Consider the following 19239-nt stretch of genomic DNA (forward strand, 5'->3'; position numbering starts at 1 on the left):
ATATAAGATAGATCATGATATATATTTGTGGCCACAATTCGGCAAAAATCACTACAGGAAATATATAGCTAGGCCTAGAAACTGTCGACAAAAACCAGAGTTTTTTGCTCGAATTTCATATCCAAAATTATTTGGCGATAGTTGAGGGTAATGCTAAAAACCACAAAAAGTTTCAGATTTTTTGCTCGATGGATTCATATAGAAAATAAAGCTCAAACTATTTGGGCGACAGTAAAATGTCGCTCAAATATTCCCGTCGCCCAAATACAGCGAAAATAACCCCGTGTTCTCTGCCAAAATCGATAAAATAGGAATATATATATGAGATGAGTGGTAAGTTCATAATGATCCCATTGGATTGCAGCATTTTTTTATCTCTCCAGAAGTGTATGTACCAATATGTGTGTATATAATTCGCCTACTTTACATCAAGTTGTATAAAGAAACTGAAACCTATGGGCAGGGGGTTTATTCACTTGGCTAACACAGTCAGTCCCCGAACTCGTAATAGAACTAAAATATTCTCAGTTCAACCGGAAAGTACAGAGAAATTCGGAATAAAATTCTGGCCTAACCCTAACCTGGTACATAGGTTATACTACGAGAGTACCCATATTTTTGTAGAAACCATGGCGGGACAACTGAAGTATTTGGCGACCTAGGTTTGGAAACAGTTGGTTGTGAATTGTTTTCAATTTTAGCTATTTCATATCGCACTAAAATTGAATATATCACAATGCCATCAAAACCAGCAATTGAATGAACATAAAGATGTTTACCGTTTTACAAAAATAGGTATACGGTAGAGAATATCTTCACCTTATTTATATATAAATATATTCACGTGTCGTTAATTTTTATTCAAAATCCGACAACATAAAGTTAACACTATACTTTAGCAATATAGAGAAATGTTTGTCAAGCTCGATTTAGGCAAATAGGTTGGAGCGTAGGATAAGTGTGTTTTCTGCACGACATGCTTATAGAACAGCAAATAGAAGCACGAGCAACTGTGTACAAGGTTCGAACCATATTCCAGCAATCAGTATTAAATAAAGTTGTTGGGTTGGTTTGGTTGCTGTCATGTTTCTTTGGTGGCTGGGACTCGCTATTTTATTTAGGTATGGGTTGGAACAGCAAGTGTGCAAAAGTAGTGACACCGATGCATGTAAATGCGATCTCGTCGACGGTAGAGGTGTCGTGGATATTTCCATCGGGAAGCAAGATAAAACACCGTTGTAAGTATATATATATAGTTTTATTTTCTTACGGAGCTAAGTTATGTGCATTTTTGATATTTGATTCGTTATTAATTACATAAACGCAAATTTAACTTAAACTTTTATTCGATTGTAAAGATAATAATTGTGGCGAGCATTTATGCAGGAAAGGATATTGTGAATTCTTGTTTGACATGTAGGACTAGCCAATAAATGATACATGCTTACAGGCAGAATTATTAGTTGTTTTCTATGTCAAAAAGTAAATATCGATAATATTACAGCTAAGCGCTGTGATAAGCATTATATCAGTGACTGTAATTTGCATATTTCAATTTATTTTTTGAAAACGAATTCTTTTACAATAGATACATTGATCGGTTTATTCAATCAATCATCATTTATTTTTTAACACAATATAATATATTACGAAAAATAGGGTAAATGCAAAGCAAACAATAATAGATAAACTTTAATTGTGTGACAGGAGTCGCAAGTGACCTCGAAACACCTGCAACGCTGATTCAGATTAACGGATAAATTTAGTAAATGTAGATGCTTCTGATTATTAATTGCTAGTATTTTCAAGACGAGGAAGAAAACGTAGGAGCAAAACAATTTAATGATACATGCATATAAAAATTTTGGAAAATAAGAAAATCACAAAATAGCTATTACACACTTTTTCTATGAAATAACAGATATATAGAGAAAAGAAATTTAAGAGTAAATAAATATGAATAAGTAAATAAATATACAATGTATATATACTACGTGCTATTTTTTCATTAATTATCAGACTGTGAACATAACGACATAACAAAATAAATGGCATCAAATAAATGGGGATTGATTGATTTTTGTCCAAAATGAACCAAAATATTTATTGAACACTTTCAATATAAAGTACTTCTTTAAATATTGATAAACTGTTTTCCTCACCATATATTCTGTCTTAGAACTTCCCTTTTTTTAGAACAGTATATTGGTAACAATATTCTACATTTAGATTTGACAAAGTAATGGATCCTGGTGGCTACTACATGTTCGCCTACAATCCTTGCTATGATTTCACATCACAAGATGGATCCATCTCCGGACTTGCGGTAATTCAATGGCGACTAGCATTGCAACAATATTATAGTATTAAGTTTGTGCTACGTATCGATTATTTTGATCAGAAGTGTGTATCTGACAATAACGTTACTGCGAAACAATTGGACATTCTGCACGAAAACTTCAATCTACTAAATATAGTTAGAACCCTCGAGTGCGTAGTATGAAAAAGGGCCTTCTCCTAGTATGTGAACCAAGATGGCGGGCACCGGAACATAGTATGTGTACCAGGTTAGGGTTAGGCCATAATTTTATTCCAATTCTCCTTATTTCAGTTATATTACAAGTTCGGAGACTAGCCAAAAGACTCCCGTAGTATTTGTACCTATTCAGATTTAAAAAATAAAATAAAAAGTTTTCCAAAATGAAAATTGTATCTGGACAATGTAAATTTAATGTAAATATTTAATTTACCTGTCAGCTCACCCACTGAGATTCTTTTGTGTGACAATAAAGCGAAGGACAACAGCTTAACAGCTCAAGGATTAGACTCCTCTTTTACTAATTACGTAAGTAAAGATGAAGTTCGATTCTTATAATACAGAACTAGTTATCGATGTGGTTTACGGTATTTATATAAGGTATAGTAGGTATGTCGCTTATTCAAGTCCGAGACGTGATTGGGTAATAACTATAGCCAGAGAGGGTGGCAAATGAATGTCGTGGTTTGTTGACAAGACCGAATAAGCGGGCTGTGTTTTTTTTTTTATATTTTGAATATTTTATACTACTTATTACCTGTAGCAGGTGTTCGCATCATTTATTTGTTGATTCGCTGACAGTTTATTGTTTGCCAGAAGAATACTACGAATTAAATGAACGTTTTCACTATCATGAATATATCAAAAACCTGGTACTCTCGTAGTGTGTGTACTCGGTTTGGGTTAGGCCATAATTTTATTACAATTTCCTTATTTTAATATATTACGAGTTCGGGCACTGTCCGTGTTGGCCAAGTAAATATACCGCCTGCCCATAGGATTTAGTCTCTTTACACAACTTGATATAAAGTAGGCGAATAAATTAATTGTCTCCATATAGGAACACATACTTTTGGAGCGCCAAAAACCTTGGTCGATAGCTTCATCATGTAAATTTGTTTTGCAGAACTTCCAATTTTCTGGACCAGCATTATGTCCAGGTTCGAGTGGTGGTGGTGGTGGAGGGCTTAGTGGAGGGTCAATATTTTTAATCATGTAAGTCTGATATTGAAATATATATTCGAATCGATTCTGATGGGTAACTCATCTCTTTTTAATAATTTTGCTCATTTTCAGATTTTTCGTTGTTCTTTTTATCTACTTCATTGGTGAAATTATATTTCGGAAGATAACAACTGACGCTGCTGGTTTCGAATTGATCCCAAACAAGGAATTTTGGTCTTCTTTACCAGGACTAATAAAGGTATTTCGAGAGTGAACATTTTTGTAATAAAAATTTTTCGTAAAAAAATAAATGAAGCTGCAGAAATCAATAACATTTTAAGGGTTGATTATTTTAAATTCAATTATCAAAAATTTGTTTTTTCTTTCCGTAAATAGAACTTTCACTTTAATGCCGGTAAAATTATTTCATGGACACTTGTGGTTTATGATCTTATTGCATAAGGGATATTTACAATGGAAAATTTCGAGTAGGTTCATATTCATTCTCGCAAGAGAGATAGATGTCCATAGATGTTTTTATTCAACAGGATGGGGTCATGTTCCTTGTCTACAAATGCAAAGGGGAGTCTGGAAGAGACTATGATAATATTTGAATACGATTATCCAAAGAAAATTGATCTGACGTGACGGGGAACTGTTCACACTTTAATATATGTGCAATAAATACTATGCATTTTTATAATCTTTTATAATAGCAAAACTATTGGTAGTATTATCTCAATCAAGTTAGTGATGTACATTAGTTTCATTTCAAAAATTATTATTTCTCCAAAATGATGCTAAAATACTACGTAGAACACACAATCTTTAATTTCTTGTTTAACATCCTAATTTATCTTCTGTAAAAATTTGGCTTTAATTTTTTTTATTATATATTACGAATATGGTATATTAAGAATATTTTAAAATATTAAACTGGCGAAAAGAAATCTGAAAAAAAGATTTTGATGTAGAAATGTAAATACAAATGACTAAAACCGATTGCGAGTTCACATAACTAACGAAAGCACATACTATCTATTACGGCATCATGCAACATAAGACGTTACATTTACAACAATGTTGTATTCTGCTATGTGGTAAACGACCTCACTGAATAAATATGTGAATTTCCTGCTGAAAAAAATATATCCGATTAAGGACCTTGGGAGTAAAATATTTGTTGAAACAACAAAAAAATTGTATAAAAAATAACAGTATTCCACAATTGTCATGTAGGCACGAAGTATTCCGTTGGATTGGTTAGAACATAATTGTCGAGCCAATAAATCCAATGACAACCAGTCGGTTAAAAACAGTAAGTCGGTAGAGAAAACATACTTAAAAAGTGTGTGGAAACTGTATTGTTATTAGTGGCTTGCAATATCGGTGTCGCTACTAGTTGATTCCCTACTATAGAATTTTTGTAATTTGCGTATACTATTGTCTGACGGTAACGTACCGTTTTTACTCATTGTTAGGTAAACTGCATGCAGTTAAGGCTCCGCAAATGAATATAATGCAAACAAACGGAGATTTACAAACAGTGTTACAATTCGTCACATGATCATTTTACTTGCATATATTACTTGCATGTAACACACAGCAATGAATATTGCTTGGAAAATGGTTATTTTGGTATGTTTTTGCGGAGGAATTGAGATAGACGGGGCTGTGTGTAAGGGTGGCGATACGGATCAGTGTACCTGTGATCTTGCAGATGGAAGTGGAGCAATTGATATTTCATTTGGAAATGAAGATAACACCGCTTTGTAAGTAGAAAGCAAAAATATGTATATCTAGATCAATTTTGACCTTAAATCCTTGCTATTCGATTTCTTTCATGAAATACAGAATATTTAAATCTGTTTCTGCGGCTATATCTGATAATTGAACAATCATGTCTTCGATTTGGTAAGCTCATTTTATGTACTTACAAACGAGTTCACAAGAACATAAATAGCAGTTTGATTGAGAATATGTAAACTCACGAGAAATACCTTTCAAAACACCTATTTTTTAATTTAGGAATGGTCTAATAACAGGGATGGCGAACCACTGACTCGCGGGTCCCAAAGTCACAAAAGACCCGAAAAGGCACGAATAAAATTTAAAAAAAAAATGCTAAAATATCAGTGATAAAAATAAAGCTGGCCCTAAATTAACCTAACAATAACTAAACTATTATAATGTACCGTTGGGCAGTCAGGGCTGCGATCTCTCGTATTCAAAATGATAATTTCCGGACCAATACCTTGGCTCTGACATCGTTTATGAGTGGCGGGCAATGTATGTATGACGTAAAGAGTTACATTTTATGAACAATGTTTACAGTGTTACAAAAGCAACTATGGAAAACAATAAACCTCGTACCAAAACTAAATGAAACCGCAATATCAACCAATTCTTTGAGCTATTTTTAACTAAAACATCAAAATTTATCTTCAGTGTGGTCGTGGCAGCACCGCGCGGACAGATTGAGTTACCTAGCGGGATGGATTTGGCCCTCGGGCCGTTCTTCGCCCATGTCTGCCCTAGAGAGTAATCAAGTTTTCTATTTTCTTTCAGTTGACTTCTGCAATTTCTGAACTCCAATATGCTGAAAATTGGTATCATGGATCCAAAGATTGAGGCTCAATTGAGAGGCTGCTGCGAGAATATGCTGGTCCTGACGGCAGTTTTGTAGTTCGAGATAGTTCAACCTTCATTGGAAATTACACTCTTTCATTTTGGTAACCTAAATAGGGCTGTTTTGCGTTTGGTATTCAGTTGATCAACTAACTATTTGTACTGGTGGATAATAAGATAAAAAAGCAGTATTCGAAAGAGCATGAAAAAATGTCTTGACTGTCAGATATATTGTCAGATATATATGTCTTGAAATCAGATATATTCGATAATTTTATTTATGAATATTCAATATTAAGGTAATAGTCAAAAAAGGGGTTATGCAAAATTTTTGTTTTATGTCAGGTTCAAGGGAAGAGTTCATCACTGTCGAATTCATTCCCAACAACTGGTCGGAGGTTTGATAGAATATTATCTCGTATCAGAAAACCATTTTGACAGCCTTTATAGTGTCTTATATGTCATTATCTTCACGAGCCTCTAAAAAACGAATCGATTGGATTCGAATTGCTTCTTACTGATGCAGTACCACAGACAAATGCCCATATCAGCAAAGGGTGAGTATTCATATAACACTGGAAAATCTGATTAATTTAGTTACATTAGATGGAAGACTTGTGAATAGGTGTAAACCAGTGGTTCTCAACCTTTTTCAGTTCGCGGACCGGTAACATTTCAAAAAAAATTTTGCGGACCGGCGGACCTTCAAAACTAACCGAAAATGTCATGAAAACGAAACATAATCAAAAGAATGCAATTACTACACAAGTACAATGAAATACGCAGGAGGCTTTTCAACGAGGTTGCAATGCTGCGTGTGAAAATGTCGCGTTAGCTTTGCGGGTTCCATTGCGTCATTTATTTTGGCGCAGACTAGGTACATGGGAAGCGGTACTTTTTCGCTTCTGGGAGCAATAGTGAAACCTAGCTCCATATACTTTTTATCATATATACTTCCTAGTAAAGTCTCCTTTTCGTTTTTTGCTTGTTTCTGCGTGATACATATCAATATCAACATTGCTGCAAGGTCGTATCGGGGCATGTTGTAAAGTTGAAGTAGCAGTCTCTCCCTCTGCCCTGTCAACACCACTAACTTGGTTTTCACCGCTGGGTTTCTTTTGAAGGAACTGAATAATACTTTGCTGCTGGTTTGCCTCCATTTTACTATCAGACCTCGCTAAATTATAGACCTACTTTCAAATTACGGAACGTGCGAACTGCGAAGTTCTCAATCGGGTTCTGTACTGTGTGCTATCACAGTGGTTCCCAAACTGTGGATCGCGACCCTGGGTGGGGTCGCGTGAAGATTTTCCGGGGTCGTCCAATTTTTGTTGAACATGCGCACACAAGTGACTAGGCTTTGAAAGTAAAATTTGTGCTGGTCGGCGGGTAGGCCCGACGGTGTTACGAACGCCAATAGTATTTTCCTTTTTTTTTTGATCATGTTACATCCGAATGAGTAGTTGACCTTAGTCCTTATCTTTTCATTCGTGATTAAATGCAGGCTGAACCAGTGGTCCCACCGCTGGTTCGCAAACCGGATTTTTTGCCAGGCTGCGAGAAATGATGTTGGTTGGTTTGTTATTATGTACCTGTGTAGCCGCTTGGTTATACAAACAAAAGTTGCGGTATTTGGCGATCGGCCCCTAATTAGGTGTTTGACAAGTATAATGTATTAATTGCCAGGGCGTGTCTTGGCCTAGTAATGACCTTAGGTTTCGATCAGTTGCGAAAGCGCTTTGTTAATTCGCGCGCGTGTCTTAAATCAAGGAGGCAATATGTTTTGTTCACATCGCCTCCGCCAAAAAAGGATCATTTTCGTTTTGCAATATTATCGTATTTTAGACGTTTCATACATAATTTCGAAGCGTTCCAAACGGTCAAACACAAACCAACAATAATTCTAGCACAATGAAAGGCACTTACTAAGATGTGATCCGTACTCGTTTTTCCTATTTTACTTTCATGCTCCGTTTCACTTATTATTCATGGAATTAATCATGGAGCAATCGGTAACATGTTAACATTGAACTAAAAGTAGTATCGCACGCTTTCTTACCATCTACCACGTTTTATCAGGTTAGTCTATGTTTCGCCAAGAACCTTTGTAATTCTAATCTCAGAGATGTTTACAATGTGGTTTTCATATGATTTCATGTTTTATCAAACTTAGATTGTCGCGGTTTTCATATGATTTCATGTTTTATCAAACTTTCTGAGGATTCCGCGTTTTTTCCGCGCATTGCGGGATCGTTCATATATTTTTGGGCCAATGTTCACGTCCACTTGCAGTCGATTAACAGGCACATTGTTCCCATTGAGCGAAATAAATTGAATATACTGCTTTTTGAAGTTGCTGAACGTTTATGGTAGTGGGTTCGCGAGTATCTGTAGTCTTTGATTGAGGTCGCGAAAAAAAAGTTTGGAAAACCCTGTGCTATCAACTCCTCCGTTGTGACGTTACCGCCGTTATGAGGTCATAGACTTAACGAACATCCAGCCGTTCAGGGCTTGAAATGGACAGAGGACCTCTCACCAAGTTTGGTTGTTAGACGAATACCCGTATCAATAGGAGTTAAAAAATAACAAAATTGATGGACTTGCCGTCAATACTTTGTATTTTGCAACTTGCTTATAATATATCTTTATTTAAATATATTTGGCGGACCGGCAGCAAGGTTGTCGCGGACCGGCACCGCTCCGCGGACCGGCGCTTGAGAACCACTGGTGTAAACGATAACTGTTTTTAGTGAGTGCATGTGAATGATATAAACTGAACGTTGCAATGTGCCTGAATCTTGTTTTCTCGCCAGTGCCAAAATAACCTCGACAAGGTATACACAAATGAATACAAATCACCTAACTACTTGGATGCAAGAGCCTGCACGAAATGTAAAAAAGCAAGAATTCACTCTCACTAGTAATTGTTTTGCGTAATGTTTGGTAAAATTGTCGCCAGTAGAATATTCGTGAACAAGTGTATAATTTTGAAAATGGTTGTCGATCAGCCACAACTTACCACAATGCTCAAGTTAATTTCGATACATTCATGTATAGATGGTACTACGAACACCTTGATCGTTCCACCGCAGAAACTATTTTGATGCGCATGGATAAGGATGATGTATTTCTTGTTCGAAAAAGTGGTAAACGTGAACTCAACACAGTCGGTTACACCATATCTTCAGGTTATTGTATGTTCACTAATAATTAATCATTAAAAATTCACTCGCTGTAAACTTATTTTTATTTTAGTGATTGAAAAGAGAAGAGATATTCTGTGGTTGATGTCTTAAACTTTCTCAGGGTATTAGACCATGTTGACATAGTTAAAAAAAACTTTTGAAAACTTTGTTCTTGTATCTGAACCATACATGATGATTACGAAACTTTTTTTTAAATTCTCAGAGGAAATGTTAAACATTGCAAAGTTGACGTAGATGGAAGATTGTACAGAATCGGGAGTGGAAATTTCGAAACTTTGTGTGACATCGTCATATTTTACGGAAAGAACTCGCTTTATAAAAACACGAAGTTGAGATATCCTGTCACGAGGGAAATCATCGAAAGTTTACAAGTGAATATTTAATATCATAGGGACTATAGTTTACAATGCATATCGTGTGAAAAAATATACATGTGTCCATTTTGTTTGCAAAACGAAACAATATTTGTGAGTTCCGATGAGAAGTACAAATTAAACCTGCGTTAGTTTTCATATATATTGGAATTATATATAGTATAGAATATTATACAGTGGAAATGGCAAAATAAATATTTTGTTGTTTTAGGATGCAGAGCTATATGAGCAAAAAAACGGCAATTTGGTCTATGTTCAGGCAAATCCATTCACGGTAACTGTGAAATCACTTTTCGATTATCATGCCGATCGTGAAGATGAACTTTCATTTTGTAAACATGCCATAATAACGAACGTAGTAAAAGACGATGGAGGATGGTAAGATATAAGATTCTTGCTATCGTCAAATTGAAATTTGAAAGCGGTACTTACATCTGAGATCGAACAAGACCAACGCGCAGAAATACAAACGACCGTTTGGCAATTGCGTCGCAAACACTTGTTCGTACATACAATGTTAGTTAGTTTGTCTCGCGTAAATGTACTATACAATTTTTTTTTATTTGTCCAAAACATTCTTTGGTGAAGAACCCAGTCTGCAGCGTGGGATACAGATCGACAGAAATCCTAATATTCTACTATATTGTCTTTAAAATATTAGGACCTCGTAACATGCGAATCTAGTTTCCTATTTTATACTTGTCCTTCAACGCAATTTTTATGCGGAAAAGTAAAACCAGTTTTGAACAATAGGTGGCGCGGAGACTATGGTGGAAAAAAGGAGCATAGTTTCCCAGCAATTTCGTTGAGGAAATCCTATCACAAGAAACGGCAAACGAATCAGAAAATGTGGGTTTAACTCTAATTATATGATACTTACTCTCTGAAATTATGTTCAAGATACCATGCAAATGTACTAATAACAAATTTTGTGTGATTTTCCAAATGGTGGAAAAGCTAGGCTGAAGTAGTTGTATATTGTAGTCTATTCAGTCTAAGTCATAAAAGTAATTCACGAAGTATTGGAAATACTTTCAACATAAAATTTGCAAAACGACGATAGACGGAAGCTAGTCTTGTCGATTAAAAACATTTGCGGAGGTAAAGCTTCTTCCGTTATTAGAAGTGTCCATACCGCTCGTTTTGCTAAAATGTTGTTGTCAGTCTTGATGTAGGGACGACGTTTTTGGGTAAAATTGCTTTAGTCTCAAGTAATGTGTCAATGGATTTAGATTTAGGACGCTTGTCCATCATGTTGTTCAGAGAACTCGTTGCTGGGCCTGTGACATGTAAGAAATTTCGCGCCATACTGCCGTTGAAAATATGGTTATCTCACCCCGATATAGTCTCCTTGGCACAGTTATGTGGCCGTCGAGTCCATATATTTATTTGCTCGGTTGTAACTTTCATGAAACTAGCCGAGTGAAGTCATATTTCGTCGATAAGAACAAATTTTGGAGCTCAGAAACTTTAGATTTGAATAGATCATGGAATTTTTCAGTAACAGGGCTGACACAAAATCTAAGATTTTCTAGTATTTTTATGTAAGTCTGACGATTTAGTATTTTAATTAGGTTGTGAATTTGCTCGGAGAGTTGCAAAAAGGATGGATTGATCTTGCCAGGGCGACAATTGGTGAGTGTTTATAAAAAATTCAATGTTGTAGTAAATTAAACCAGTTATTTCACAGCTTTCTCACAGGCTTTTGCCCAAAGCAAATTCCGATTCCACGAAAAAAGTATTGATATGATTGTTGCAAGCATAGGCGGAAGCGGCAAAATCTTTTTGACATATGTTTCCTTTCGATAGTAATATAAGCAGACTGTGGTTGACACAAACATGTTATTCAGAAAATGTACCAGCTGGAAAAGAAATGCGGAGATTTCATTTTCGTTTGAAATGCGCGGGACATTTGTCTGATTACGATCTCGCTGCGGAAACCAACGAAGATATGCTATCCTGGATTTTCTATGTAAAAGGGGCAATTGAGAAAAACGATAGCCAGGTACTATACAAACATTCTTGCTATATGAATCTAGGGCCTAGACACTAAATTATATAGCCTGCAAATCCCGCGACCATTTCTTTCCAAATATCTTTACATTAAATTGAAGAGGATTCTTACTATACCATTACTTGTAATGGCTCTAACTAATTATACTTACAATTTGTAAGCGGTCTTGATTTTCAATATATATAATAAAGAAATAAAGATTATCTGAAATACAAATATTCGTGAGTTAAGGATAATTTTGGGAGCAAATATCCATGAATTCAAATGACCGCGAGTGTGAATATACTTGAGTGCAAACATCTGTGAGTGCAAATGTGCTGTCATCTCTATATGTATAATTATTATAAACTTATACTTTAATTGAGTGCTCGTAACGTTTCTTTTGAAATACGGAAACATTGATTTCGTCCGTCACTGCACTACATAAATGACGATATGGTTTAAATGTGCATATGCCTTCACTTCAGACAAAAAAAAGAAAGACATTGAGATACACAAAAGAATCGCAGTTGAAATATCCGATCTTGTAATATATTGCCAACCAGTTGCTTTTAAGGAAGAGAGATTCACTAAACGTACGTGGTCTTTCCTACACCTGTAAAAACTATATTACGTAGACATACATGAAACATCCCCTGAGTCGGACTCCATTTACTCCATTAACTCGTTCCTGACTATGTATAAATAATAAAGCTTAATGTTTTAATTTAAAAATAAGCAATTCAGTATTCGTCCAAAATAATATTTTCCAAAACAGTAGATGAAATGATTTTATCTAGCTTTTATATTGACGCAATAATTAAATCTGGAAAAAAGTATTTTCAGTTGGTTTTCATTTTTACATTTTAGTTTCAATTTAAAGCATTTATGCTCTGTATAGTTGTAGTCCTAAAGTGCATCTTACTGAGTGCTTTACTTTTTGCGTTTGGTAATTTTGAACATTGCCAAGTGCATTTTGTTAGACATGTTTATTTTTAGAGAATGGTTCCCCATACGAAATGTCATCTTTTCCCGAGAACAAGGCAGAAACACTTGCATGCCGGGAGAAAGCTCATCAATTCATTTCATACAATCAACGGCAACTTTCAAGAATATATCCGAAAGGAGGCCGAGTCGATTTGTCTAATTATAATCCGATTCCAATGTGGAACTGTGGATGTCAGCTTGTTGCGTTAAACTTTCAAACTCCCGGTAACGTATCACAGTTTCCTATTCAATGGATTAACTATTGATTCTAAAAATAATAAAATAAAAAGTATTTCATATATAAGTATTTTCACTTCAGATAAATCAATGCAGTTAAATCAAGCGAGATTTTCTGAAAACGGCCAATGTGGATTTGTTCTCAAACCATTAATATTTTCTGACTCAAATTACAATCCGTATCTGAAAAACCATCTTCTTGACGTTGATCCACTGGTAATTAACGTACATGTACGTATTTCTTTTTTTATATCTTTGAATAATTTTTAATATTCCAACCATTATTATAATTTTTTTGTTTGTCTTCGATGTGAAGCACATTTAAAAGAGGATGATTTGTTATAGATTATTGCAGGACGACATTTGCCAAAGTCTGGGCGAGGTATATCTTGTCTATTTGTTGAAGTCGAAATATTAGGATGTGAATACGACTGTCAGAAATTTAAAACAGCAAAACAAGGCAAGAAAAATATGTGTTTTGTTTAAAAGGATGTGCCTCATACAAAATCATCGACTTTAATAAAAGTATTTTTACACAGATGAAAATGGGTTAAATCCGGTATTTCAAGAATCATTCGAGTTTGCAATTCACTGCCCAGTGCAGTCTTTAATACGGTTTGCAGTTTTTGATCAAGATATGTTTGGAGATCCCAATCTTATAGCTCAGTGTACCTTGCCAGTGCGTTGTCTAAGAACAGGTTGGTAAATGGGCAAATAAGGTTATTTGTCATAATTTTTTCTATGAAGAATTCCATTCCCTTGGCAAATTTCTATCAAAACCAGAGTGTACACGTGTCTTGTTAACTGCAGAACAAACTAACATGCTGGTTTGAAAAATTATATTGATATTTTCTAATTTCTCTATTCTATTGTTTTCAGGATTTAGATCGGTGCCATTAAAAAACCTTTTCAGTGAAGAATTAGAATTGGCGTCGTTATTGGTTCACATTGCAATAAGAAATTTGAAGGTGAACATTTACGAACGCACGTTCTGATTTTAGTACCTCAAATTGAAAATTTTAAACTGACATTTTTTATTCTGACGTTCAGAAAGAAGATGAAGAGTTATACAATACTGTTGGGGAATTGCGTGAAGCAAGTAAAGAGCTACAGCAAAGTCTTTCGGCACTTGACCCAAGCAGTGAAGATTTTCAAATACTGAACAAACAACTTTGTGAAATACAGAAACGTATTTTTTCAGCAACCGAGCAAATGAAAGAAAGGTTTTGAAGCCGTTCCTCTTTCAATTTATTTAATATAACTACATAGATACATAAGGAAAATTATATGCATGTATACAAATAAAATCTGTTGTATTGAACTGGAAATAATTTTTGCTTCGGAGTAAACGGTATGCACGTGCCATGCATATGTTATTCATACGCCTTTCTATACTCATTTTCGTCAATTGAATTGAAATAAAACAGTATTAGTAGGCATTACATAGCCATTTTAGAAGAAGTAATCGAACAGAAGTAATCTCCTTTTCGGCATAATAATCGATTTTATTCAACTTCTATTTGATCATATTTTCTCATTTCAGAAACATTGAACAGTTTCGTTCTCATCGTTCTAATCCGAAAGTTTAAAATACAACACGGTAACGATATGAACCTTCACTGAAGTCGCCAGTTGATGATCAAGTTTGCGACTGTTTTTCGATGTTGCAATTTTCAAAACTCGTATTTAGAGTATGACAAATGACATTTGAACATAGTCTACTCAAGTTTTGCCATTTTCTTTTTCATTCACGCGCAGTACTCACTCAGGAGTAAGGGAGCAAGGTATGGGATATGAATGAAGTGCCAAGATTTATTGAAAATATATATTAATTATATCAGTTCATGACACGAGACTTGAAAACTGTTTGGATAAAAATGATCATGGAAACAACTATAAGCTATAACCAGTTGATTATATGTTTCATACGTTATGGGTGAAAGTGTTGTGGACGTTTGAAGTTATTTTAATCCGTTCGCTGGTTCTTTACGTTCTTTACGACTAAGGGTCTCCTGTTTACGGCCCCGGAAAACATTATTCAAACAGAACATTTAAACTCGGGCTTGTCAGTATGACTTATCGAGTTGGTACTTTGCCCACGACTAGACTAATCTTTGCTAAACCACTAAGAATGCGTTTGTTTATCAAACCGCAATCCAATTAAACATCGCTGAATAATGAAACGAACAGCAAACAAAACTGTTACATAAGAGATTTTAGTTGATTTGAATTTCATGTAGTTTGTGGATGAATTTTAAAGTGATTTTTACTTAAAATGCAATTGAAAGAAAATGTTGCCACCGTTCTTGTTATTTTTTGTTGCGGACTTGGGCTTACACAGACCATATGCAAAAACAATGACAAAGATACTTGTAAATGTGATTTAGTTAACGGGTCCGGAGTTATTGATATCACGTTTGGAAATACAAATCTGACGGCGTTGTAAGTAAGACTTTATTTTTTACTAAGCCTAAGATTATAGTTATATATCTTGGATATATATATACCATGGATCAATAGACAGCCTATAACTTAGCGAATCCAGGTTGACTATTCAGGTTGAGAAGTGGGTACTCCCGTAGGGTGTGTACCCGGTTAGGGTTGGGTCATAATTTCATTCCGATTTTCTTTATTTTAGTTCTATTACGAGTTCGGGCACTGTCTGTGTTGGCCAAGTGAATATACCACCTGTCCATAGGTTCCAGTCCCTTTACACAACTTGATCTAAAGAAGTCGAACAAAATCAGAAACCTCCATATTGGTACACACACTTCTGGAGCGCCGAAATGTGATCTCAAAATCCGGAACGCTTCCTCATTGTATTATAATATCGTCACGCTAATAACCGAATTGCGTAAATCATTTTTTGCAGTTTTGAGAAAAACGTAAAAAACTTCCTAACGATATTGTTAGGCCCTCGAGAGTCAATAATTTGCCATGATTCAATTTTTTGATCGTAGCCGGATTTAAGTTAATTTGTATGACGCAGTTAAGTGACGTCATAATGGCGCACTGTGACTTAGGCAGAAATCTGTCTATGACTTGGGAACACACGCAATTTTGCAACTTTACTATATTCACCAGTCCTGAAAACTTAACATTCTAAAAACGAATGTAATTCTCAGTATCTGGAATGTCTAATCCCCAAAACAGCTAATCAGTTTCAATTACATTATTTTTTATGTTTGAAAATATATATTTCATCAATATAACACCTTCTGCACACCCACCGAAATAAGACTAAGATTAAATATAAAGAATAAAACAGCAATGCATCCAATATAAAAGCCAACCAAGGTGAGTTGGACTCGGACAGTGAATATCACAAGTGCACGTCTTCCTATACTGTGGTATTAATTCAAATTAATTCGCGCTAAGCCAGAATCCGAGATGCAAAAACACGAAAATACTTCGCCGAGGTAATTTTGTCTTTGTGACGTCACAATAATGATAATTCATTATGACGAAACAATTGCATAAATGTGCATGTCATACTAAATCTCCTTTTTTATGGGTTTCGGAATTCTTAAAATAAAATCTGAGTTAACAGGCAGGTGCGCAGCATTACATAAATACCTATTTTATAAAAAAAACTCAAAATCGCCAAAAATGACTTACGCAATTCAGTTATTAGCGTGACGATATGCTATTAGTCTACAAAAGCTTTTTATCTACAGAGCCTTCGATACACTTCTGACAACATTGAAGTTCCAGTGTAAAAAGTCCAGTGATCTTTTACAAAGGAGGCTATTCGAATCCATTACCCCTTCTAACCGACTGCAAGACGCTTTGTTATTTTTGGTTCTTTCTACGCACTTTTTGGATCTTGTTTGCTGGCTATGTTGTCAAAAAAACTGTATTACGCAGAATCATGCAATATTCTAACTAACATACAAAGTGTACGGATGTATTAAAACAGGAGCATTTTACAAATATTTACCTTTAGATATCACAGACCAAATCCACGCGGAGGTCCTTATGTCTACGAGTATAATCCTTGTTACGAATTCACGTCTATCGAGGGTTCAGTATCTGGACTTGCGGTAAGGCCAAATGTTAAGTTTAATAATCTTCTTTACGTTATACGGATGTTAATTTTATTATCTGATAAGAAAAAATCGTTTTCAGGAGTAGCCATTTTGGCGATAGTAACATTAGTGGCTTGTAAAAATTGAACCGGATATTTTTAAATTTTTATGACGATATTGCACAGACGCTCCAGTATCGGGAGTTACATTTACTCATTGTACGTGCCTCAGTAATTTATTATTATATTTCAGACAATCATGTATAGCGAATATCTGCATAATTATTATGATCTTGGTAAACAAAAAAAAAGTACTTGGAAACTTGACAAAAACGGATCTCTGGTTGTGTTTTACACGTCGAACCAGTATGTAAGCATTTTGTAAGTATAGTTTCAGTTCTATACCCACAAGTATATATGCGGTGTTGAAGAGAACTGGGTCGGATCAAAAAAATATATTTCATTAGTGTCGTGTTGATGAAATGTCAATATTGAAAACATATTCAATTAGCTATAAATCCAGCTGTAAAGAATTGTAAGTTATTCAGGTTATATTTGTGTTAGTGTACAAGACTTCAGAATCAGATAGAATAGATAGCAGAAAAAAGGTATATATATATATAAAGATAGTCTCTCGTAAATCAAACCAACATCTATGAAATTTTTATGTTGGTTATAAAAAGTAAGATTATGATTTTGCATACACGTAAAACCGCGAGGCACCAAATATCGCAAAGTAGGAATTGTTTTTTGAAATATCGCTTTGTGTAATTCGCCCGTGAAGAGAAATGGTCTCACACTTCCAGCATATTGCGACTCGGATCAATGAAGTAAATTCCAGTATATCGCTTAATAAATCTTAGATATCTTTTATTTATCTATGTCTTTGTAATCCTATCAATACAAAAAAGCATCAATGATAGGATCATATTTAGTACATAAATATATTTTTATATCAAGAACATTCACGGTGAAGATTGTGTGTGATCCACAGGCCCGCATTGACAACATCACAGCACTGGGTTTTGATGCAACAATCGCCAATCATGTGAGTAGAAAATTTGGTGCGGAGTTTGATAAATTTACATAAAGAGGCATAACATAAATAAATCATGTATTTCAATTTACAGAACTTCATACTTTCTGGGCCTGCATTATGTCCGAGAAAAGAATACGGAGTGATGGGCGTAGGATACTTTTCAATAGTTGGGTAAATTATAATTTACATCCATAATGGTCAAAATAGGCCACAAAAACTTTGAAGAAGGAATCTATGTTATGTTTTGTCGTTATTAAAATGTTCTTATATTTATTTTTATCTTCAGAGCAATTGTTTTATTATCCATTTACATGGTTGCTCGTCTCTCACGCAACAACGCAAATGCAGATGAAAGCAGCAATGATTTTGCAACAGATGGAAATTCTTGGTTCTCCTCTCTATGAGAAGGAGATATCCGAAACATGTCATCAAATTCATTCTATTACGTGCACTTTCATAACAATATAATATGAAAGTTCGGGTTTTGAATATTCTAATTCCCTTTAATTAATATGTAAAATCTCACAATGTACGTTGTCTAATGAAACAACTGCTTGAGTTGTGACCAACTGTCCTTTAATATTAGGCTTGCTTACTTTAGCTATTCATTAGTATTTTCATCTTATTAAATATTTTTTGATTGAAGCATATATATATTTTGTTTTGAAATATTTAATTTTAAGTAAGTCGGGAATTATGTAATAGGCAATTCATTCCATGTCGATCAATATGCAGAAGTATGAATTTATTGGTGGCAGTAGAGATTTCACCAACGCAAATATATATATATACCTCTAATTGCTGCATTGCGGTCACATGCTATTTTTCGCTGCAGCTGGGCTACTTGTTTTCTGTTGCATATAGTGAGCTACTCACAGCGTTATTTTTAGCGGTTTTAGTAAAAATGGTATGACAAAATTTAACGCACGTAATACAGTTCGTTTAAAATATAGTCGAGTTGGTGCCCAATCGTCGCCGCCCAATTCCGAGAGACTACTTTTTTTATCCTATTTGCGGGAATGAGGAACATCATTGGATAAGGTCGACATCGCACAAGGAATATATATATATATATATAGAGAGACTGGCTATTTAATCCTTATTCATCATTAAAAACGTTCGCGCTTCCCCTAAATGCTTTGCTTGTAAGGTAAATTAAACACAGGGTACAATTTGTACCCTAAAAGAGCAAAGATCAGTAGTTTTTGAATGTTTAGGGCGTGTTTCAATAAATGTCCCCGAATTACCAAGAAAACGTAAATGAGCG

The 19239-nt window shown here is 34.8% G+C and overlaps 1 protein-coding gene, 1 long non-coding RNA gene and 1 pseudogene across 3 annotated transcripts; all 3 read left to right on the forward strand.

Moving 5' to 3' along the window:
* Nucleotides 1–1027: 1027 nt before the first annotated feature.
* LOC144431953 (uncharacterized) lies at nucleotides 1028–2845 on the forward strand. Its single transcript, XR_013480301.1, has 3 exons — nucleotides 1028–1238; nucleotides 2230–2326; nucleotides 2758–2845. It is a non-coding gene; the product is annotated as an uncharacterized LOC144431953 (long non-coding RNA).
* Nucleotides 2846–5107: 2262 nt separating this feature from the next.
* Nucleotides 5108–15163, forward strand: LOC120336479 (1-phosphatidylinositol 4,5-bisphosphate phosphodiesterase gamma-1-like; annotated as a pseudogene). The gene is made up of 17 exons (XR_013480275.1): nucleotides 5108–5253; nucleotides 5930–6008; nucleotides 6050–6213; nucleotides 6455–6666; nucleotides 9167–9297; nucleotides 9518–9686; nucleotides 9901–10067; nucleotides 10443–10538; nucleotides 11264–11324; nucleotides 12171–12278; nucleotides 12682–12894; nucleotides 12989–13137; nucleotides 13252–13366; nucleotides 13446–13604; nucleotides 13786–13874; nucleotides 13957–14129; nucleotides 14450–15163. The product of XR_013480275.1 is annotated as a 1-phosphatidylinositol 4,5-bisphosphate phosphodiesterase gamma-1-like (transcript).
* Nucleotides 15164–15181: 18 nt separating this feature from the next.
* On the forward strand, nucleotides 15182–18534 carry LOC144431980 (uncharacterized). The gene is made up of 6 exons (XM_078119925.1): nucleotides 15182–15348; nucleotides 16853–16949; nucleotides 17187–17314; nucleotides 17894–17981; nucleotides 18064–18143; nucleotides 18259–18534. Exons 1-6 carry the CDS (start codon nucleotides 15182–15184, stop codon nucleotides 18374–18376), a joined length of 678 nt encoding a protein of 225 aa, XP_077976051.1. The 3' UTR covers nucleotides 18377–18534.
* Nucleotides 18535–19239: the final 705 nt, after the last annotated feature.

The sequence above is a fragment of the Styela clava genome, chromosome 14 (assembly GCF_964204865.1).
Source record: "Styela clava chromosome 14, kaStyClav1.hap1.2, whole genome shotgun sequence".
NCBI lineage: Eukaryota > Metazoa > Chordata > Ascidiacea > Stolidobranchia > Styelidae > Styela > Styela clava.